Genomic DNA, 24,807 nt, shown 5'->3' on the forward strand with positions numbered 1-24,807 from the left:
TTTCGTCCAGCACTTCATCAACTAGTCACTGATGCTAAGTAGCCTGAAATGGCGTAAACATGTGTTTCTTGAAACAGTTATCTCATGTCTTAGGGCTATAGGGCATGCTATTTCAGTTTAGTTCTTTCTCAAAGGGTTTTATGAAACACATCAATGATCTTGTGAGTGTCATGTGTCATGGGGGTGGGAGAGGAAGCAGGTGCAGGAAAGGCATTTGTACAGGGGTTAAATCCAAGACTCAGCCAGGAGTTAGGTTGGAGGAACACAGGGTAAGGGGAGGGGAACATCAGAGGAAAAAGTATAGAATTTCCACTGGTTTCTATGTGGTCATTCTCTCTCTCTCTCTCTCTCTCTCTCTCTCTCTCTCTCTCTCTGTGTGTGTGTGTGTGTGTGTGTGTGTGTGTGTGTGTGTGTGTGTGTGTTGTGGGAGGGGTGGACAGGTAGAGAGAATGAAAGTAAAGTCTTCAGTTCTTCATGGGACATTTTGTGACCTCTCTAGGAAATGCCTGAATGTCTGCCGTTCATCTTTGGTATGAGAGCCCTTGCTGTAGCTACTGCAGATGATACATTATAGTTATTTTCCATTCATTAAATATTATCCAACTTTGTCTCATAATCATCAACCTGTGGCCTCTTCAACATCCCTTTATCTTTTTTTTAAAAGATTTATTTATTTATTATATGAGTACACTGAGCTGTCTCCAGACACACCAGAAGAGGGCATCAGATCCCCTTACAGATGGTTGTGAGCACCATGTGGTTGCTGGGATTTGAACTCAGGACCTCTGGAAGAGCAGTCAGTGCTCTTAACCACTGAGCCGTCTCCCCAGCCCCTCCCGCTATCTTTTAATGTGTTCATTTCTAGTCCTGAGGGTCAAACCTCGGGCCATGCATAAACAAGGCAGTGCCCTTCCATTGAGTTATCCTCTTACCCCTTCTCTGTGAAATGGAAAAGCTGTACAAATGAATCAGAATGATATGACAACATAGTCACTGTAGTGGCCAACTGTTCTAGGGAAGCTAGATTATAACCAGAAGACTACGAACAGGGTCTGGGGAGATGGCTCAGCAGTTAAGAACACTGGATGTTGTTGCAGGGGACCTGGGTTTGTTTCCCAGTATCCACATGGCAGCTCACAACCATTTATTACTTCAGTTCCGAGGGATCCTATGCCTATGTTTTTATCTGGTGCATATATATACAAGTGAATGCAAGCAAATACTCATACACATAAAATAAAATAACATCCCCAATCACCCAAATCTGAAAATGCTCCCAAATTAAGAACTTTTTGAGAAACTGACAAGATGCTGCAAAATTTTGTTTCACACTCGAAATTTATTTTTTAAATAGCATATAAAATGTTGCACCAACTATGCCCTTCTGTGGTATATATGAAACATGGATTCTAGTTTGAGACATGGCCCCTCCCCAAGATATCTCATTTATATGTAACCATTCCAATATCTGAGAAAAAATGTGAAATCTGAAATACTTCTTGCCTGATAAGTCAGGAACTCAGGGTGGCCCATCCTTCTGAGATGCTTCAGCCTGCTGGGCTGCCCTTTCCCCCTGTCTAGCCCACTGCTTCCACCACCTTCCCATCTACTGTTCTGAGATTTAGAATCTGCCAAGGGGAGACAATAGGGTGACAGAAGGTAGAGACCCACAGAAATGGAGATGTGGGCTTGCCACTAGTTTTTGCTGTAGAGTGAGCCTCCCTGATCTTCCCAAGTTGCTTACAAGCTGTGAAAGACAGAGAAAAGAGGATGAGAGAGCTGTGGGTGGTCGAACAGGACCCATGGTGGACATGGATTAGTCTGACCTACCCTTCCCTATCGTTTTTCTGTTTGTGTTGGTTTTCTTCTAGCACTGGCAGTGACGCAAGCTGGAGGAGAAAGCAGTAGGACAGGCGGTAGTGTTGAAACATGCAGGCTTGCCTTTTATAGATTTGTATGGGAGAACGTTAGTCTGATGCTTATCAGTATCATTTTAGTTAGTGGTCCATGCCTTTCATCACCCAGGAGGCAATTAAGAGGTAAGTGTCTCACCTGGTTTCCCTTGGCACATCATCTGACTCTGGTTAGGGACAAAGTCCCCACACAGACATTGGGAACCAGCTTTCTCAAAGGCTGATATTATTAACGCCTGTCCATAAAAAGCAAGATTTGAATGGTGATGACCCATGGCAAGATTCCTAGACACCAGTGTCAAGGTGGATGACTTCCAGGATCAGGAACAAGAAGGCTTCCTTTCAAGGCAAGAAAACATCTGGACTCTTACTCCCAATTCCAAGATTCACTCATTAATAGCTCCCACAGGATAGTTGCTTCAGGTTGCAGGGACCCTGTGCTTTAGTCACCTGGAGTTAGGGTTAAGTCAGTGATACCTAAGCTGCAGAAAAGTTAGTGTCATGAACGAAGAGGGCCAGACTTACATGTAATATCCTGTCGCACACGAGGTACAGGCTCCTGGATCATCTGGAAAAAATACCACAATCATGAAAAATTATGATCACCACAAGTTCGCTATTTGGAAAAATGGACTTTGGAAAAGTTGTGGTTGGAGGCAGCTAATCTTCCAGAATATTTTTATGAAATGTACTGCCCAGAAATGATATTTGAACAGATTGCACTATTTTAATTAGTTTCATAAAGCACATTGTAATTTATCTTTACCAAAGGTAGTAAAACGAGACTTCTCATAAAAAAAATTGGCCCCAACTTTCAAGGAAAAATAGGCTTAAGCTACTGGGTCTTCAAATTCCAGATCAACCCTGATCCTCGTTAGGAACCTCCTGTCCTCAGGGCTGGGAGCTTAGTTCAGGGCTAGAGTACTTACGTAGGACAGATGATCCTGGCCTTGGTCCCCAGCACTGCAGACACAAAGCCCAGGGTCCTTTTGGCTTCTGCTGAGCCTGGGCATGTCTGTATACACATTTGAAAAGATATACCAGCTTCTGACCCTGAGACATGGGTTTCAGATGCACTTCAACAGGAGGGACTGTTACTGGGGTGTCTCCTTTGAAATCTCAACAAATATTTTCCCCAATATAACACCCACTTTGTGCTTTTCTCCTGGAAGAAACGTTCTATTCTCATTGGTTGTAGTGACTCAGTGAGTCCCTGTTGACTCAGAACAGGATTTTAAGTTGCTGCTTTTGACAAGGGTCACCACCTTCAGTCGATGTCCGGCATTGCCCCAAAGGTACTACTCTTGGACCTCATTACCATGGGGATTCCATTGCCTTTGTGGCCTCACATTCTTTCAAGCAGGTACCTCTAGCAGTTTGTCCTGCCATCTGATCTCCAACCCAGCCTTACTCCTTTCCATTCACAAAGAACAACTTTACCCTAAGTGATTTCTTTTGGCACATGAAGATTTTAACTTCAGTTTGCTTCAGGCAACTTTAGCTTCAGGTAAACTACAACTACCCTACCCTTTGAACTCAGTGGAAAAACTATCCTTTCTAAGCTAACTTTTCTGGGCTGTCTTTCTGCTTATCTGAAAACCTTTTGGTTGCGGGGTAGAGGCAGTTCCACCCCAAGGCTTTAGTCACAGGCTTGTCTTGACCCTGCCTAGTGAGAGATGCCACTTCAACCATGTACTACATATTGTACTAAGACACGACAGCAGACATTATGGTAAAGCTTCTTGAAGAGGCTCTGCTGCCTCAGAGATAAGCAAGGATCCTCAGAACTTTCTGGAAACAGCCTGATGATGGTTAGAGTAGAGAGCATTAACCTTGGAGCTGGGATACTCTTTTCTAGTTGGAAGGTTTCCTTTAAATATCCTGTGAACTTGAATAAAAATCATCATGTTTTCTAGGTCCTGGATTTCGAATGTGCAAAATGAGCGAGCTGGTTGACAAGATGCCTGCTGAGACTCTGAAAGTTGATGATTCCAAAACTGAATGGGAAACAAGTTGGGAAACTCCGGTCTGCTGTAGAGCCAGCCCCACACTTGTCCATTCATGTTATATCAGGATACTCCTACACTATAGTGTCAGCCATGAGGAGCTACAACCAAGGCCCAAATCTGAACTCTTTGTCACTTCATAGGAAAAGTTTGCAAGCTCTGGCTGTAGTATTATCAGCTTGAGTCTTCATTTCTTTCAGCTTCTCTTTTAAGGCTTAGAATCATACTTGCTTAGGCACTACCTGTTAAGTTCCTTACAGTAGAGGTTTAGTTGGGAGGGTTGAACAAGAGCCAAAAAGTAGTCTAGTGTGGTAGTCCTGGCTTTTAATCCCAGCACTTAGAGGCAGGGGTTGGCAGATCTGTGTGAGTTCCAGGCCACCCTGATCTACATGGAGAGTTCCAGGCTAGCCAGAGCTACATAGTGAGACCCTATTTTAAACAATAACAAGAAGAAGCCAAGAAAAAAAAAAAAGAACCAAAAACCAAAAACCAAAAAACAGCAGCAGCAACAACAAAAAACCAAGGAGGCCATTCTGCAGGAGGCTGTGATGATGTGCTCTGGCAATGAAGTGGTTTTTAATATCTGAGTCAATGCAGTTTGTAATAAGGTAAACTAAAACAGGATGATGAAATGATCCTAAAATCAGGCTACTGGAGTGGACCCAGGAATCTGAAGCTAAGTGCTGGTGAGAAAGAAAGCTTCCCTGGCCTTCTTGGAAATTCTATGAGTATGCTTTCTCCTTTCATACTGTATAGAATGGGGATCTGAATATATTTTCAGGGCTACAGAGTCGTCAGTAGACACCATGGATAGTTCAGTTCCCACCAGGAGTCTATTTCTGCATTCACATTCTTTATAGCCCACCTTCCCCAATATCTTGCATCTACTCAGTTTGCCTCTGGGCAGCTCAGTTTTTCCTGCTTGTCCCAATGAACATACTTACCTCTGACAGTTTTGCTAATTTAGCAAGGGCTGGGGGAATTCTAATCCCACTCCCTAATGTTCTGGTCCTCTCTCCCATCTAGGAACTTAATGCACTTGCTCGATGCTCCTTTAAGCTGGTCACTCATGAAAATGTAAAATAGAACCAAGCCTCAGAAATGCCCATACCAATGTTGTTGAGTGCAGGGACTTTTCCAGCTTGGTTGCACAGAAAATCTGACCACCTTTATGACAGTTTGCACACACGAATAATGCAGAGACTCAGAATTGAGCCTTCTAATAGCCTATGGGTGCCTGTTAGGTTTTGTCCTTCATTGTTATCGGTTGTTTTTGCCCCAGAAGATCTACAAGTTGGAGATGAGCTAAATGGTTTGGATTTTGGTGAGCTAGTGGTTATTGTGTTAAGAGTTAACAACCCTAAACTTAGAAGGTAACCCTAACTCAACTCAGCATTCAATGGTAAGGTGGGGTTGTTCAAAGCCTGGCTTCCAGTGAGTGTTGTCAGGGAATTGGGAGGGGAAAGAGGAATATAAATAAGCTAGAGTGTTAACTGTCGTGGAAGATGCTACCTAAAGTCAGATGTTTAAAGAGCTCTGGTTATTTGATCGTGTCAAGCTTTGAGCTGAGAACATATGTTGGTCAGTCAGAATTCAGAGAAAGCCTCAGCCATTTACAAGCAAAGTTATTAAGGACAATTAGTGGCCTGTAGCTGGTCACATCCCACAAAGGCGAAGGTGCAAGCTGCAAGCAGAGCCTATTCAAGGCGGGACCTGTTTCCCTTTTCCAGAGAAGATGGAGGTTAATTGTCTTATTTTCATGGGGGTGGACAGGCAGGACTCTGCTGTTCACTCTGCCCTGAGAGCTCTGGACTATTTCTTTGGTCATGATTTGACTGTATCCTTGGGGAATGATCATCCCTGGACCTTATCACAAACTCCTGTCTCCAAGGGTATAGTGGAGCCTGTTCTCAATAGCAGCGCAGACGTCAGTGATGTTCTCTGCTAGGGAGTTTTTTGTTCTCTGCAGTGTTCACAGCCTTCCCATTGAGTGGGAGTCAAGTAGGGACATATAAGCTGTATGAAAAGGGGGAATCTTTTAAATTAAGATGGGCCTCTAAAGATTTAACACTATTCAAGGAAGGTCAACTTATTCTTACTACTTACATACTTATACTTACATCAACTTTAGGTTCTATAATTAAGGAAGCACATAAGTTAAACTAGTATAATTTACTTTTTCAATTTTTTTCTTAGATGACTATACCTTATTGAATTGAGACAGGAAATGTGGTATCTTAGGAGTGATCTTTTACTGTAGAATATATGTGTGATTTAGCAATGAATTAGTCACCTAAGAAGAACTGACCACAGGAGGCATTTATGTCAGGGTTCTTTTATCCTTCTTTAGCTCTTTGGCCTCTCTTCTTGCTGAAATCTGGCTTGCATTCCCTTACTGTGAGGCTTTGCTTACTAATGCTGCCCAAAAGAAAGACTAAAGGGCACAGCAAATCTGTATCCTTAGGGAAGCCCTAGGCCCTCAGCTCCTTAGGTGCTGGTCATTTAAATTACTTCCACTATGACTTTTTTAGACCACACCTATTAAATGTTCCACGAAACATTATCTATTCTCTTATAATTCAGCATTGCCAGATGCCTGCTTTCGCCTGATGATCTTAAAGCTTCTCCCCCATTTTCCTGGTTGAACCATTGAAACTCTACTGAACTTCAGCATCTTGTGATCAACGTGGCCAGTGACTCAAACACTCAGGTAAGTAGTGGATAGAAGTTAGCTCCATTTGTACTTCCTAGATTTCTAGTTCTAGTCATATTACAGCTTCACTAACAACGGAAATCTCAGATAGTAATCTCTATTTTTGTACTGATCACCTTATTGGATTAAAAAATCTATTATGTGTGTATAAATTATTCACTATTAATCAACATCATTTATTATGTACTAGTGCCCGCAAATATGCTCACATACTTTTAAAAGTGTGCTAAGTTGCAAATTTGAAGAGGATAGAATAAAAGTAAATGTGACTGCACATTTTGATTTTTTTCTGCAGTCTAAAGGAATGTGTTTAGCAGTCATCTGCCTTCTCAGACCAGTGGCTTAGACTCCATCAAACTGTTACACCTGAGCTCTTGACCTCCCATTTAACCATGAACAAAAGCTGTGTTTTACATTTGACCGTTTAGTGTTATTCGTGGCTTTCTGATGGGCTCATTCATCTGCATGTGTGTAAAGGCTCTCTGCTCTTGGCTAGCATCTCTTCCTCATTTATCGATAGACTGTTCTTAGTGAACTTGCTCGCCTAGCATTTCATGTCAGGAGAAGGGTGGAAATTCAGTTATGAAAGAAAGCGTTTAGGTGATAAGATTAGATTGAACTTTCCCCACCTCACCTCGCCCCTACAGTATTAGCCTACATGGTGTTATCAGAACACATTTTCAGATGAAGATTGTATCCATATGTCTACACAGCTTGAAGGCTCGTCTGTCAAACGAGATGTGAATGTGCAGGTAAGCTCAGCCAGCAGATTGCCAGTAGCATCCTCTTTCTCAATGGTATGTAACATGGAAACATTTTTCTGATGGGCCAGTGAAAGAGTAACACGCAGCTGTGTTCACAGATGTGGTATATACTCATATGTATATATGTATGTATGTATGTATGTATGTATGCATCTATCTATCTATATCTATCTATCTATCTATCTATCTATCTATCTATCTATCTATCTATCTATTCCTATTGTTATGTCTCTCTTTGTCAAAACACAATCTGTTTTGACAAAAGGTCTTTGTTTCCCTAACAAATCTCACAAGAACATTTATTAAAACAAAAGGAATTAGTAAGAAAAGAAAGATGATGGGTGTCAAGGTGTGCATCTGTAGAACCAGTTGCTGAAGATGCTGAGAAAGCAGTCCTTGAGCTCAGCTTGGCAAAGTAGGGAGTCTTTGTTTAAAGCTTAAAAACTCAATCCCCAAACAAAATCAAAAGATCAAGAAAGACAGAAAATGTCTAGGCTAAGACAAAAGTACATATGCACATGCATCAAGTAAATAAAGGTAATGTTTTTAAAGAGTTTAATAAAAAGGTTGAGAACTGATTAAGGGAGACATACTGATGTTGAGTCTCTGGTCACTATGTACACCCATAGGAGAAGGCACACATTCACTCATACATACAATATCACTCCCCAAAATAAATCCTGTTCCACCATACATTTGAAACAGTGTCTCCACAGATCTCTTGAGTCAGTTGTCATTTGGTTTTGCTCCTGATTTCCCCTTTCTCCCATGTCCTCTTCTACCTTCTCACCTCCCACTTTGTCCCTCAGCACTTGCTAATTTCTGTACTACCAGTGCTCTTCCTAGGGGTGGGGTCCAAACTGACCCAGATGTTTGTACACTCTCTTCAGATAAAACTCACCTTATCTTTCTGATAGGACTCTGCAAAGGAAGTAGATGTCTGGGAAATAGCATTACTGCTGGCTCTGACTCAGACCTACTAACCAGACTGAGGCTGTCCTTGGGGCCAAGCATGTTTTAAGCATTTCTTTCCTGAGTGTCTATTGTATCTGCCCTGCTGAGATGTCCCAAGGCTCCCTCTGAGGGCAGAAGCAGCACTGAAAGAATCAATACTTCAGCTGCTTAGAGAGATAATTAAGTAAATTGTCAATAATGTATATTCTTCCTGAGTAAATTTGTATTTAGTTATCACACAATGCTGTCACATTGGCAGGGGATTCCCTGACAGTCTTCAACCTACCAAGAATAACAGATTGGTTAAGAGATTTATATGCCCAAAGAGTGTAACTAATTATAAGGGCCAGGCAGCACTAAGAGATACATAAATTCAAATTGGCCTTGTACTTAGAATTGCTTCAAATATCATTCGAATACAAAGTAGATCTTCTGGCAGCTATGCCTATGCTGGCTTTTTCTGGAAGGTTCAATGGTGCTAGAATACAAACTATTTGGTTAGAGGGACCGTTGATGCTTTTCAATCATGTTGTCCTCACTGGTGTCTGAGGACAGTGAATAAATATTTGAATTGGCAGGAATGCAAATTGTGCAGCTGACAGCGGGGCACAGACCCCAGGAGAGGCACAGCGGCAGAAGAGAGCAGAATAAATAATCAAAATCATTGTCTACCAATGGTGGCAGAAAGTGGGCTCAGTGTTCCATGGGCTCCAGGTTTTATCAAGTCATCTAACTCCAGGGATGAAATGCTACGACAGGCAATGGCCTTGTGGATCTCCAGGTTTCCTGAGCCCTAAACAGACGGAAGTGATGGATATTTACACACTGACCCCTACAAGGCTCACTCACTGTGCCACGGGTCCATGCATCTGTTCATTTATTTCAGAGCTTACATTTCGGCTACAATGTCTTAAGCAGTCTATTTAGTAACCTGTTTCTGAATCATGCAATAAAACATGCTCCTTTTCAAAATTGTTCAAAAGCAGGTAATTAGCAGAAGGCAAGTAAAATATAATTATGTTTTTCAACAAATGCAGGCCAGGGACAGAAGAAAGCAAGCTTCATGAAGACAGAGGTTTTGTTTCCTGTCCATTCAGTACTAAGGAGATCACCTTGGCACTCTTGAAAAAGGAAAGCTCACAAATACATTTAGGCATTCAGATAAAGATTACAGAGGGTGTGGGAAGAGAAGAGAGGCCCTCACCTCAGCGAGCTAGTGAGAGAGAATGTCATTCAAGAACTAACCATTTGATTAGAGACTGGAATTTTAGCAGGAGCTAGTTACAGGAAATCCTGCAGACAGAGGTCAGGGGAATCTGACCTATGTAAGGAACGTCAATAGGAACCAGGTGCAGTGAGTGGTACATGACTGTAATCCCGGCACTTGAGAAGATGAGACAGGAGCATCAAGTGGTTGGAAGATCAGAGGAAGTCTGGAGTTGGAAAAAAAAAAAGGGAAGGAGGAAGTGGAGGAGGAACAGGAAGAGGAGGAGGAGGAGGAAGAGGAAGAGAGGTAAGAAAAAGAGAAAGGATGGTGTCAACAGCCACTAGGGCTGGACTGGATCAAAAGAGAGGCAGGCAGTGAGGCCAGGGCCATGGCAGGACAAGATGAAATAGTCATTATCACCCCCCATCCACCTTGCTGATCATTAAAGCCATGGCCTCATCTAGGGCAGGCAAAGAGCTCCAACGAGATATACCACGAGCTCACATAAAATTATACTGACTAGCATAAGAGATTTACCTACTAATGGAGAGTTTTATAGAAAAAGCCCCAATGTGATTTGATCTGCAAATAGAAACCTAGGGGTCCTATGGGTGCTGTATGGGGGAAATGACCTATTTACTTATAAGAGCATTTACAACTCTTACATCTAGCCATATTCAACTAGGACTCTATGTACCACTCTTGAGATACATATTTTAGAGAAAGATATGTCAGAAGAAATGATTCAGAGGTAAATTAAGAATGTAATAACAAGAATCAAACTTGGGGAACATCAAAGATCTAATATTTGGGGACATGATGTTGGGAATAGGATGAAGGTGTGAAATGACTCCCTGTGCTGGCTTGAGCCCTAAGTAGGCAAGAAAGAAGGAGTCAGCTGTGAGTTGGACGTAGAGGAAGAAGAAACACCTAACAAGTCATGTATTCCAGCCACACCCTGCTGTGATAGACTAAGGAGTATCTGTGTGGTACACAGTCCTTACCCTCACTGAATTTGCAAGTTGGTGGGAGAGGACAGTAATGACCAAGTTTGGCAATCGCGAAGCTACTGAGTGGCAAATTAAGGGATGGGAAACATACCTTTGATCTAGCCTAGGACCTGAAAGAAACCAAAATATGAAGCTTCCTATTCTCTCCTCACACTTAACTCCTCTCTCTCTCTCTCTCTCTCTCTCTCTCTCTCTCTCTCTCTCTCTCTCTCTCTCTCTCTGGTGTACGTCTGTGATGTGTGGTATGCGCTCACATATGTATTCATTTGAGTAGAGACCTTAAGAAGACACTGGGGGTATCCTGCCCTTTTACTTTGCTCTTTGTTCCCTGAGACAGTCTCTCACTGAACCTGGAGCTACGCTGGTAGCTGACAAGTCTTGGATCTTCTGTCTCTGCCTACCACCCCCAGCTCTTGAATTACAGGTGCGCTCATGACCATGCCTGGAGATTTTTTTTGTGGGTTCTTGGGATTTGAACTCAGGTCTCAACTCTTGAGTAACAAGTGCTCTCATCCACTGAACCATCTCCTCAGCCCTTTATCTCTCTTTTTTTTTAATGGGAAATTCAAAACAGTCTTGTTATACTTAGAGTTTCCAGATAAAATAGAGTGCTCAGGAATCTGAGAACTATGAACTTAGTTTAAGGATGAATGAAAACTGGCAGGAGTCAGCAAAATCCATGTGGACCTTGGTTTTGGCATTGGGTATAAACCAGAACAAGAGCCCAAACATTTCCTCTGAAACTCTAGATTTTACAAAGATGCACACTCAGATTCATGCTACCTTCATGTTCTAGAACATAACTAAAGAAAACCAACTCCTTCACAGCGGTTCTGAGTAGGTAGCAGTGCAAGGCAATGGACAGGAGCAGCTCTGAATGCTTCTAGAAAAAATGTAATTTCAACCCTCATGTCAATATATTCCTTTTCATTTGTAAATGGCCACAGTATAAAGGTGTCCCCCAATGCCAGGTCTTCATATGCGAGGCAAGCATTCTACTGTTGACCTGCAGTCCCAGTACAGAAGTTTAAAAGTATTAATCCCAGCAGGAAAGCAGTCACTATGAGAAAGAGGCAACAAAAGTAACCAACAGCAGAATCAGACCCACAGCACACTCTTCGAAAGATTCAGAATCAAGAGTGAGGAGGAATGTGGGGTCATGGATCAGTTCCCCCATCTTCTGCCAGATCTGGGACTTGTGTCCTGTGCTGCTAATAATAGGTGCAGTAGGTCTGCGATGTTTATCAGGTTGGGATACGGTGAGCATTAATAATCTGTCCCAGTAGGGAATATATCTTATTTACTACTCTAGCCACAATGCCTACTCCTAGTCTCAGATCCCTTTGTCCTCTAAGGACATTTCTGAGCCAGGGTCTCATACTATTATATATTTTAATTATATATTATAAATTTAAAAATTAAATTTATGTGTATATGACTGTGCCACCATGCACACATATATGACAGCATGCATTTGGAAGCCAGAGGACAAGTTGCACAAGTTGGTTCTCCCCTTTCACTGTCATGGGATCCCAGGGATTGAACTCAGGCTTGGCAGTAAGCATAGTTACAACTCAGAGCTATCTCACTGGCTTACAAATAGATTCTAAGTCCTACCATATATATGCTAGGGCTATAGAGGTTTCCTATATGCCTATATCCCTATAGTCTTATTATATGTGGAATTCAGTGCCTGGGGACAATGCAGCAGGTAAAAAGATCTTATAAGATGTGAGCTCATATGCTCATGTGCTATGTCATGGGATCATATAATTAACAGGATGATGAACAGGAAACAGAGTTCTAAGAAGTGAATAGATTACAATTGTGCACGAGTAAGGACCATAGTAATGGAAACCCATGGGATGATGCCTTCATGAAAGTAAAGGGTGAAAACCAAAAGCTGAATTAGAGACAGAGAAATAGAGGGAAGAAAAGCTATGGAGACTTTTCTGGAAGAAATATACCACATTCCTTACTCTGGAGATCTGAAGAATTTCTAAGTAAAAGGATGCCAAAGGTATGAGAGTAGATGACAGAGAGTTTGGGGAGCTGGAGGACAGGGCTGGCATCAGGCTTGAGTAAATGAGACAGAAGTGAGCATGGTAAACAGCTCAGTGCCTGGACCGAGAAGGCTCTATGCAAGACTTTGAGGGAGTGTAGACTTTTGTTAGGGCCACAGGAGAGTGTCTAAGATATTTGAACTACCACTCTAAGTTCACAATTAGAGAGAATCCCATGTTATAGCATAGGGGATGAAGTTGGGGACACCATGGCCAAGGAAACTCTTATAAGAACAACATTTAATTGGGGCAGGCTTACAGGTTCAGAGGTCCAGTCTATCAACACCAAGGTGGGAACATGGCAGCATCCAGGCAGGCATGGTACAGGAAGAGCTGAGAGTTCTCCATGTTCTTCTGAAGGCTGCTAGAAGATTGACTTCCAGGGAGCTAGGGTGAGGGTCTTAAAGCCCACACCCTTAGTGACACACCTACTCCAATCAGGTCACATCTACTCCAACAGGGCCGCACCTTCTAATAGTACAACTCCTTGGGCAGCATACACCATTAACCCTAGCACTGGGAGAGTTTGAGGCCACTTAATCTACATAGCAAGGTCAGCCAGAGCTACTCAGTAAGGCCTTATCTCAAATCAGGAAAAAAACAGTAGAAACAACTTGAGACTGTTGTGAGCTGAATTGTAATTATGAACCTCAATCAGATGCCCCAGCATTAATGTCGGAACCTCTAAACAGTACCTCACTTGTTAATCAGGGCCAAGTTAGGATGAAGTCATTAAGGTGAGGGTGGGCACCAACATAAAGCCAGTAGCTCATTTCTACTTTTAAGCCACCTGAAGACACAGATCCAGAGACACAGAAGGAAGAATCACGTGATATCACAGAGGTATGGACCAGTTATGCACCGACAAGTCAAAGAATGCCAAAGTTAATGATTAGCTACCAGGGGCAGGAACATGTCCAGGAAGAGACTCCCTCAGGAATATCAGGAGTCAACAAGGGACTGACCCCTGACTTTAGATTTCTACTCTCCAGAACAGAGGGAGAATACACTGTTATGGTTTTAAGACCCTAGTTTCCAGTATACTGTCACAGCTGCCTTTGAATAGCAATGACATGACTTGTCATTAGTTTTGTGGGCAGGGCATGGTGGCCCCATTTCCCTGCCTAAACCTTTAAAATATAGAAAGATCACTTTTAGCCCCCACTCCCCTTTTCAAATGTGTCTGCTTGTGAATGGAAAGAGGAAGGCTTTATGTGACTGCTGTGTTCTGGAGAAGGAATTCATTGTATCCCACGCACCTGGGCAGTTTACATAAAGAGGGGCACGTCAGGAGCTGGGGATTCATTCATACAGCAGCTGTGCATTTCCTACCTAGCTGATAAAACAGGACTGTAATCATTTCCATTGTGGTATACGCGCTATTAATTTTGTTTTACTTAGGCAGAGTTTTGCTGTATAACCCAGGCTAACCACAAACGCGGCGTCCTCCTGCTTTGCCTTTGCCAGGGCTAGGACTGCAGGTGTGTGCTGCCATCCGTGGCACTGGGTTTTTGGGTTGGTTTCTTTTTCCTGCAGGGCACTTTCCCCCATTGACTGTCACTTGCCTCTGAATCATGGAGGGAGGGGGCTGATGATCAGTTAACCAAATCCAGAGTGGGGAGGAGGAATAAGGTCTCCCAGTGTGTAGGCTTGAGCTCTACTTGAAGCCATGAATCACAGGGGGTAGGGATCATGCAGATACAGGCAGAAGTCACAGCAACCAGAAGGCAAGCAGTGTGTTTACTGAATTGAAGTTGGTCCACTCTCATGTAAAGCTGAGAGGGTTCAGCAGGAAACTATGTCACAAAAGCCACATGACTTGAGTTGGAGTCATGAAACAACTGACTCCCACAAGTTGTCCTCTGACGTCACACATATGCGCACACACGCACGCACACACGCATACACACAGGCACGAACAGGCACACATCAGTAAATGAATTAATGTAAAAGGAGGAGTGTTCATGTGGCTCACAGCTTAGCACCAACAGTTTTCTCATGCCTTTCAGTTAAGAGTTCTCCATCTGGGCAAGTTGACTCAGTGAGTAAAGTCTCCTACCCTTAAGCCTCACAACCTGACTTTGATCCCCAGAACCCATGTGATGGAAGAAAAGAACCAGTTTCTGCTGTTTTCCCCTGATGTCCACACGCTATTGCATGAGTCTGTTGACTCACTGCATAAATAAGCCAATGTGATAAAGGAAAACATTGTAAAAGAGTGCTCCGTCCATCACTTAAGGAGTCCCCGAGTCCCTTTGTCATCACAGCCACTAGGTACTGCTTTGAGTATCTCGTTTATTCAGACTGTGGTTCTGAAGCTGAATCATGGAGGGGACAAGCCACTCCCATATATTCAGAACCAGGGTCCTGCAGCACAGGGGCAAGGCTAGAGAAGAGGAGCGTGAGTGATGTCGTCGAGCTCCTGTTTTCAGCTCCCCCTGTTAGAAGTGGGGTGGGTTAGAGAAGGCATTGCCTTCCCTCTGCAGGCTTCTTAGACTTGTTTCCCATACTGAGCATCCAAGGAATCACTCCGACTAAACGCATCATTGGAAAGGGGGACAACAAGGCAAATTCATTTATCTCACTTACTGCTTAAGCAAAAACGAAATTGTTGAGAGCAACATTTATTTTCCAGTAGACATATTTTCTGGTCATTACTTTTGGCCTAAACTGCTGGTTCATGTAAACGGTCTAAGGCTTATGTAAACAAGCCCTGTTATCTGAAAAATAAAACTCCGAGAGCCATCCCGTGTGATTTGCTCTTTGTAAAGAGAGTTGCTCATATTTTTTTCAAAAAGATATTTTGAAAGATTTTGCCTATTCATCATAAGACATATTTTTAAGGAAGCGATGTTTTCCATTGTGTATCTTCAAGTTGCTATGGCAATGGAATCACTTTCTACTCATTAATCAGGAGGCATCCTCTGCTCTCACCCTCGGTTTGCAGCCTCTGCTTATCTCTCTACCTTTAAAAACTTCACAGATTTCCAAAGCAGCTTTCTTCAAAACTGTTTCTCGATCTGAGACTTTTGCTGCGTTCAGTATGTTATCTACTGTGACACATTTCAGGCTCCGTGTTATTTGATGACTAGCATTGGATGCTAGGTACATTTGATTGCCTCTTTCTCTGGATTCCTATGCTTTTATTTCTTACAGCTGTGGGAGGTTTTGCTAAGTCTCCAGAGTTGTGTGGTAAATTATACAGAAATCCCTTCACTCACTCTTCCTTATGGATGCCTCTGGCTAGAAATGTCCTGGAGTTAAAACGGAGTTTTGTTTTCTTTAATGTTCTTTTTGAGCTGCTGCTTCTCAAAGTCAGCAACAGCGCCTCAATTTTCATTAGCGGCACTTGAATCCGCTGAAACTCCGCTGAGCGAGCAGCGCCAGTCTCACTCACTTATAGCTGGAAGGCCTTTGTGACCATCTTTCCTAAGGTATACACACAGCTGTGAGGTTCAGTTTGCAAGTTAGTTGCCGGCTGGCCTTAAATATTGAGGGTAGGGATAGAAATAGCCCAGAGTGCCAGATGTCCGTAAGTGATGGCTGGAATCTAATTTGCAGCAGAAGTGATTTACTTGAAGCAGTTAAAAGATTTGAAGTGGGAACATAATTCAAAGGTAGAGTGTATACACATTACACTAAGGCCCTGGATTTGATCCCCCAGCACATACAAAATGCCTGTTTGTCTCATGGTTACCATTAGGGCCAAGGAGCAAATGCCTTCTGCAAGAACATTCCTGTGGCTTCATTCCCCTCCTGGACCACTGGAAAATGGTACCCGTGTCACATCTGCATATATTTTATGTTAGGATCCTTGTTCACCTTTGATAGCTCTTCTGGTTTTTAGACTTAAGAAATTAAAAGCCAGGGACGCTCCGGGACTTGACCAAAGCCACGGTCCTAATCAGTGAGAGCTTGGTGAAATTTTACTGGTCGTTGACCCAGAATTCCTACTTCTGTGAAGATCAGCACTGTCTTCTGGTGTTTTTGTGCCCTGGACCGGATTCCATACTAGGTAATTGGTAAGAACTACACACATCCATGCCAGTGATCACTAGGCAATAAGGCTATATACCCTTTATGACTACAGGACTCTGAAAATAAAGAGAGCCACCAAATAGTATTTACAATAAGGGAATTCTGGTTTTAGGGACACACTGCCAGGTGCTGAGCATGAGACTATGCATTTATGGGAGGTAGGATGAAAAAGACCATCCCAGAATGCTTTGGGGTTTCAATAGTAGTCATGTTTCAAGGTTGTTCAAAGGTAGTATGCTGATGTATGATCTAGGAATCATGGGAAGGATACCAGAACATCAGAAGTCGTGGTCTGAGCAGAGCTGATACATCGAGAGAAGGCACTGAGAGATAGGAAGCACTTGCATGTCCTTCGCTGTCTTGTCAACTAGGGGTCACACCCTGGGCTCTGGCACCAATCAGTTTGTTCTCCCTGCCAGTCCCTGTTAGAGCATTATGGGAGAAGGTAGCCCCAGAAGCCTGGGTGCTCTTTGCCAGATGCATGACGTTGTATTCACAGATCTCTGACTGTACTTCATTAGGGCAAGCAGTGCATGGCTCAGCTAAAAAGGGCTCTCCACTCCTCAGTTTTTGATAACCTCTTCTTGTACCTATTTGCACATGTGTGTGTGCATGTTCACGGGCACACACACACACACACACACACACACACACACACACACACACGATCTGGGTTGTTTCGAAGATGCAGTAAATAAAAAGAAAAGTTGCCCATAAATGAGAACTCTGACTGTGGCAATATGCAGTCTAAGTGATTCATGGTGAAACAAAACCATTGTCGTAATAACAATAAAAGCCCAACACCTGCCAACCAGGCAGGCCACCATGAGACATTACGTCTTGCTGCGCTGTGAGATGCTCTGCTTCAGGGTCCACAATGGCTGTAACATAGGAGCTTTGTGATATCACAGAAAAGATTCCAGGGAACAGCCAGCTAGCCGGGCTCCACAAAGCCAAGCTCCTGCTCCTAATGAACCTCATGTGACCATGGTCACAGCATTCCAGTGGCACTTAGGACTGAAGACAAGAGGGATTTCACAGCGTGATTAAGTCTACACAATAACACGTAAAGCAGACAGCAGGCTAACAATTATCTGCCAAATTTGAGGAAAGCTTTGCCCCACCATGAAATACCTTAAATTGGCTGCTTATCTAATGTTTGAGTCTTCTGGGTAATTGCTGGCTATCTCTTCCCTTCAAGTCTCTGCGCCTGATTGTTTTGTGAAAGCTCTTTGCCTCCTCTATGCCATGGGAACACCCCAGGACCAGTTTTCAGGGTTCACTTACAATAAAGAACTCATTGCACAAGGCTGGTTGTTTTGCAGTCTGCGGGGTTGCTTCTCTCACACATCACAAAGAGTCTGTCTCCCAAGCCATTGTTCTTCCCAGCATTTTCATAGCCCTCCAGGGCTTTCCCTCATATTGGCAGGTGATGAGCTATTTTCAAGTCATGGGTAATCACAGTAGTTCAGCATTTTTCCTTATTAGCACCCCTAAAAGGGGAAGGCACACCAACACTGTCTCTTTTCTTAGGCTTGGAGCCTTTGTGCTCCAGATGGGCTATGCTGTTAGACAGAAAGGGTCCAGTGAAAGAGCATCTCCAAATCTGTCTCATGGGCCAAACTGCATGGACTGGAGATGCTCCGCATTTCCACCTCTGCCTTGAGAGCGTCACTGGCCTTGCAGCAAAGCCATTCATACTTTCACCCTTGGTTCTGCAGACACTGTGGAATAGTAGGCAAGTGCAGGATTGGCTAAGTGTGCAAATCTTTGCTACTGGTGATAAGGAGATCTCCTAAAGCACTGAGATGCTTTAGGAATTTCTAGTATTTTCCAAGATGAAGGGGTCAGTGATGGAAGGGAGCTAGCTTTATACCAAAAGCTCACGCGTTAGGGCACAGAATTTTCAAAAACCACTTCCAGATACTACAGCTCTGTGCTAATGTATCAGAAAGCTTAATTTACAATAAGAATTAGGTAGGCACACATTTAAAAGCATTTGGAGACACTTGCAATTTATCCAAGCCACCACAGCCTCTCCTTTAGACCTATTCTGCCTACGTGGAGTAAATAGATGTAATTATCTTTTATAATGGACTATTTATTCATCTAAAGCTATGGTGACGGCCTTGTCACTCATTCTGAAGAAATGTACTTAGCCTATTAGACAGATGTTTTTATAGAAGCATTCCAATATGGACGAAATACACCACCTAACACTAGGAGATTACATGTCAATTGTACTCCCTTTGCCTTTCATTTAATGTACTTTTAAGGATGTTTGAAGAAATTCTGTCTTTTCTTTTGCTAATTTTGAAAGCTGTTTTTCTAAATCAGGCATGATAAGATGGGTACAGTCTCGATTATAAATTAGAGGAAAATACAACATGTGGTGGTAGTGGGTGCCTAATGCTAATATTGTAGGTTAAGTATTCCCCCAAAGGAGCAAGCAAAGCTGATTTGGCCAAGCTAGGAGAATGTGTAATAGGGGAGGGACAGGCCCTGAGAGAACAGAAAAGGTAGAACATTTTCCAAGTCTGATCCTCTGTTTCATGAACACACAAGGCCATCAGACTAGTACAAAGTGGCATGCTGAAGAAGAGTTGTGGGACAAGTCTGTCTCCAGCACTTTCCACGCACGTTCCTTCAGACCACTCCCCACAGATGCTCTGCCATTTGTCTGTTGGTTGAGAACTGATACGGGATGTACATGACTCAACAGACTGATTATGAAACAGTAAATAGAAGATTCAATCTTTGCCTGCCTGGAAACTACACTTTGAGAAAAAAAATACAGCATATACATTTAAAAAACCAATAAAGTTGGAAGTTCCAGATCATAAAATATCATCTGCCAAAATTGACCTAGGATGATTGACCTGAATGTGTAGAAAAAGAGAGGGATAGGGAGGCTGGCCTGGGAATTGTAAGGAGGTTTTTTTAGGAGGTGACATTTAAATTGAAGTGTAATGAGAAGAATAAGTCACATTAACATCTCAAGAAGATTGTTCTGGATGAGGCAAGAGATAGTACAGTATTCTGGAACACAAATGGACTAAGGATGACCAAGACCAGGACCCTCTTGTACAGCTAGAGCATGATGCTAAAGAGGGAGCCTTGGATGAGATCAGAGATATATAAGAGGCTGCAGATAACAAAGCCCTCTTATTAAGACACAGAGTTGTCAGTTGTCAAGCATTGTCTACTAGCTGTGGCTGGAACCAGGCATAAAATTCTCAGGAATCACTGGCTTCTTGGCCAAATGTGATGTCCCACCAGACAAGCTATTAATGACACAGGGCCCCCAAATTTTCCCCAGTCATTTGCTAGATTTCCAAGTGGCCAGTCTTATTAATGAACATGTGCACATGATATGCAGTTGGACAACAGCTTTGGCTAAACACCTTTCACCATGTTGTACACCCCACAGTGAAGTGCTTACTGACCCCATGGTTCAGACTTTCATTTCAACAGTCAAGAGTGTAATTGCCAAGCCTGGTCCCAAGGAATAATGGATATATTTTATTTCTAAGATCTCAGGAGGTCATCCTTCTCATTTGTAAAGTTCTCAGTTGCTTCTTCGCTGAGCACATAAAATGAATTTACTTCTAGACTGAGACCTTGGGTGCCAAATTTTTACAGCCTTAAATGCAGTATTTTATCACTACCACAAATGGTTCCCAGCTCGTCTCAAATCAGTGAGTGCTAATGGCAAGAGGCTGCCCTAATTTACTTGTATCAATTCATATAGGATTTCCAAGTTTAGGCCAGGCCATTTAGATAATATTCCAAACAAACAGTCCACATTTCTGTTAACTATAATCAATCTACAATTTGACAATGGACTGGGGCAGCTAGCAGCTTGTGTTAGACTTTCCAATAAGCATCCCTTCAAAGCAACTCCCTTTGTCTTTTAAGATTCACCAAATGTGACCCAAAGGCTCATGTCATCACTCAAATATTGGGTCATGGTAATCTGGAGTCTATATTTTTAGGTTGATTTATTTTTCTAGTGGAACATCCAGGTTTCTAGCAATTATTTGAGGCTGTAAAATTCCATTGTGATGATGTATCAAGCTGTCAGCTCGTTCTGCTCCAAATTAGAGAGATTGAGAAATGTTTCTCTTCTAATAGTCCACAGTTCGTATCTACAGGCTATACCCGTCACCATTGAAGAGGTAACACCACATCTGAATCAAGTGTGCCCTTGCCTGATAACTTGACTGAATGGGGACCACTCTCAGCATGCTTGTGAACATCCATGGGCCTGGGGCTAAGAAACAAGGGGCTAAGAACAAATCTGATTGTTAGTTCTCCATCAAGATAACAAAATACTTGAAATGTCCAACTTAAAAGAGAAGGAAACATTTCATTCAGCTAACAGTAATTCCAGTCCACAGTCGCTTGACCATTGCTTTCAGCCTGTGGTAAGACAGAAACTCATAGTGGAGACCATGTGATTAACCAGAGGTGCTCACCTCAGGGTGGCCAGGAAAGAGAGAGAGAGAGAGAGAGAGAGAGAGAGAGAGAGAGAGAGAGAGAGAAGAAGAAGAAGAAGAAGAAGAAGAAGAAGAAGAAGAAGAAGAAGAGGAGGAGGAGGAGGAGGAGGAGGAGGAGGAAGAAGAAGAAGAAGAGGAGGAGGAGGAGGAGGAAGAGGAGGAGGAGGAGGAGGAGGAGGGAAGGGAAGGGGAGGGGAGAGAAGAAGAAGGAGAAGAAGAAGAAGAAGAAGAAGAAGAAGAAGAAGAAGAAGAAGAAGAAGAAGAAGAAGAAGAAGTAGTGGGTGGGGCTTAGACACCCTAATACACCTTTTAAGGACATGTCCCTTCCACTGGAGCTTACTCCTAAGGTACTACTACCTCTTAAAAGCACTATCAAGTCTTCAGTGCACAAGGATTTGGGAATATGTTTATTAACCTGAATCATGCAAAAAATGCTGTGCATTTGTCTTACCCATATGAATAGTTTATGGATACTTGGGACACACTATTTTTATAGAAACCATTTTGAAAAAATTAACATTGTGCTTTACAGATGACTGTATGTGCAAGGAAAAGGGTGGAATAACCCAGTGACATCATCAGCAAATACGTGACTAGTGTTTTAAGAGGTCAGCATGGATACTCCTTGCTTCTTTCCTCTCTGATTTGTTGGTCAATGGGTCATAAGTAAGGAATGATTCTACTGGATCCTGCCCCAATGGTCGTCTTCATTGGTTGGGCTGATTAATTCTCATTGTTTCTACTGCTTCAGCTGGCCCACTGTCCTGCTAGCTGGGTTGAGGGTTGTTGTGAGAGCATTAGCCAAGGTTTCTTTGGTAGGAGTTAAAAGGAGAATTCAAGGAAATGATGAGTGTGGACTCCATCCAAATAACCCTACTGCTGACTTTCAGAGAGCCCACAGTTTCAGGTTCTAGAGGGGTAGAAGCAATTTACTGGCAACTGTGGTTGTCTCAGCTCTCAGTTGGAGACCGGCCTGGTAAACAGGTGAGCACCAATATGCAGATGCTTCTGCCTTACCCACATTCAGTTTCTCTCTACCTGGTGTCTGCTCTGTGACTTAAATGAATTTTTTCCTCTATAGCTGTGGGAGCTTGGAGTTCTTGCTGCCATCTGGTGAAGGGCCAGGATGTAGTCGTTTAACAGTGGTATGGGGACATGGGGAGTTGGGATGAAATGGGGACAACTATCAAAGGACACAGCAGCCATAGATCTTTTATGAAGGTCTACCCAGATCAAGCCGGTGCTAAATGCACCTTGGCACGCCAGCTGAGTGTGTGGCCTCAAACACACCGATTGATGATGCCAGAGAAGGTAGGAAGGGGAATGTGTTATTGGAGATAAAGCCCAGTAAAGTTCATTCTGATACTTAAAGCAAGTGTTTTTTTTATATCTTAAAGAAATAAAGATATGACAGTCATCTAGCTTTCATTTTATTTCTAAGTCCTGCTAGGAGGTAGGACAGCTCAGATGACGCTTTCTTATATAAGACTTTAGCTAACAGTGTATGGAACTGGCCCAAGATTTTTACTGAGGTAGGGGAAAGATGGAAATGAATGGATATCGTTATTTCTGACTCTATTTTCCACACCTCTGTAAAAACATTTAAGACCTAACCACTTGACATTCTTATTAATTCCACTCATCCTAAACTTACTTTGGTTAAGGTCAGATAAAGTAAAGGTATTGGTGGCCTTAAGAATTTCAGAAAAATGTGATATACTTCACTAAAAGAAAGTAATTTGTGACCCTCGGATCCCGGCCCGCAGCAGCTCTCTGCTCCCAGACCCGGTGAGAGAGAGACCCAACCGCCTGGTCAGGTGGGCACTCCTGAGGCTGCAGAGCAGAAGAGACCACCAACACTGCTCACCCCTGCCCACATCCCTGGCCCAAGAGGAAACTGTATAAGGCCTCTGGGCTCCCGTGGGGGAGGGCCCAGGAGCGGCAGGACCCCTGTGCCTGAGACACCGCCGGAACCTGAAAGAAACAGACCGGATAAACAGTTCTCTGCACCCAAATCCCGTGGGAGGGAGAGCTAAACCTTCAGAGAGGCAGACAAGCCTGGGAAACCAGAAGTGACTGCTCCCTGCACACACATCTCGGACTCCAGAGGAAAAAGCCAAAGACCATCTGGAACCCTGGTGCACTGAAGCTCCCGGAAGGGGCGGCACAGGTCTTCCTGGTTGCTGCCGCTGCAGAGAGCCCGTGGGCAGCACCCCACGAGCGAACCTGAGCCTCGGGACCACAGGTAAGACCAACTTTTCTGCTGCAAGAAAGCTGCCTGGTGAACTCAAGACACAGGCACACAGGAACAGCTGAAGACCTGTAGAGAGGAAAAACTACACGCCCGAAAGCAGAACACTCTGTCCCCAAAACTGACTGAAAGAGAGGAAAACAGGTCTACAGCACTCCTGACACACAGGCTTATAGGACAGTCTAGCCACTGTCAGAAATAGCAGAACAAAGTAACACTAGAGATAATCTGATGGCGAGAGGCAAGCGCAGGAACCCAAGCAACAGAAACCAAGACTACATGGCACCATCGGAGCCCAATTCTCCCATCAAAACAAACATGGAATATCCAAACACACCAGAAAAGCAAGATCTATTTTCAAAATCATATTTGATCATGATGCTGGAGGACTTCAAGAAAGACATGAAGAACTCCCTTAGAGAACAAGTAGAAGCCTACAGAGAGGAATCGCAAAAATCCCTGAAAGAATTCCAGGAAAACACAATCAAACAGTTGAAGGAATTAAAAATGGAAATAGAAGCAATCAAGAAAGAACACATGGAAACAACCCTGGATATAGAAAACCAAAAGAAGAGACAAGGAGCTGTAGATACAAGCCTCACCAACAGAATACAAGAGATGGAAGAGAGAATCTCAGGAGCAGAAGATTCCATAGAAATCATTGACTCAACTGTCAAAGATAATGTAAAGCTGAAAAAGCTACTGGTCCAAAACATACAGGAAATCCAGGACTCAATGAGAAGATCAAACCTAAGGATAATAGGTATAGAAGAGAGTGAAGACTCCCAGCTCAAAGGACCAGTAAATATCTTCAACAAAATCATAGAAGAAAACTTCCCTAACCTAAAAAAAGAGATACCCATAGACATACAAGAAGCCTACAGAACTCCAAATAGATTGGACCAGAAAAGAAACACCTCCCGTCACATAATTGTCAAAACACCAAACGCACAAAATAAAGAAAGAATATTAAAAGCAGTAAGGGAAAAAGGTCAAGTAACATATAAAGGGAGACCTATCAGAATCACACCAGACTTCTCGCCAGAAACTATGAAGGCCAGAAGATCCTGGACTGATGTCATACAGACCCTAAGAGAACACAAATGCCAGCCCAGGTTACTGTATCCAGCAAAACTCTCAATTAACATTGATGGAGAAACCAAGATATTCCATGACAAAACCAAATTTACACAATATCTTTCTACAAATCCAGCACTACAAAGGACAATAAATGGTAAAGCCCAACATAAGGAGGCAAGCTATACCCTAGAAGAAGCAAGAAACTAATCGTCTTGGCAACAAAACAAAGAGAATGAAAGCACACAAACATAACCTCACATCCAAATATGAATATAAAGGGAAGCAATAATCACTATTCCTTAATATCTC

At 43.0% G+C, this 24,807-nt stretch overlaps 1 protein-coding gene across 4 annotated transcripts in view; it reads right to left on the reverse strand.

Moving 5' to 3' along the window:
- Window positions 1–24,807, reverse strand: part of Pcsk5 (proprotein convertase subtilisin/kexin type 5) — a 430,528-nt gene that overhangs the window by 55,406 nt on the left and 350,315 nt on the right. For all 4 annotated transcript variants that reach the window (XM_039109729.2, XM_039109692.2, XM_039109772.2 and 1 more), the window contains one exon: window positions 2,439–2,481. In XM_039109729.2, the coding sequence (XP_038965657.1) occupies window positions 2,439–2,481 (43 nt within the window). The remainder of the gene's footprint in view (window positions 1–2,438; window positions 2,482–24,807) is intronic.

This window comes from Rattus norvegicus, chromosome 1 (genome assembly GCF_036323735.1).
Source record: "Rattus norvegicus strain BN/NHsdMcwi chromosome 1, GRCr8, whole genome shotgun sequence".
Classification (NCBI taxonomy): Eukaryota; Metazoa; Chordata; class Mammalia; order Rodentia; family Muridae; genus Rattus; species Rattus norvegicus.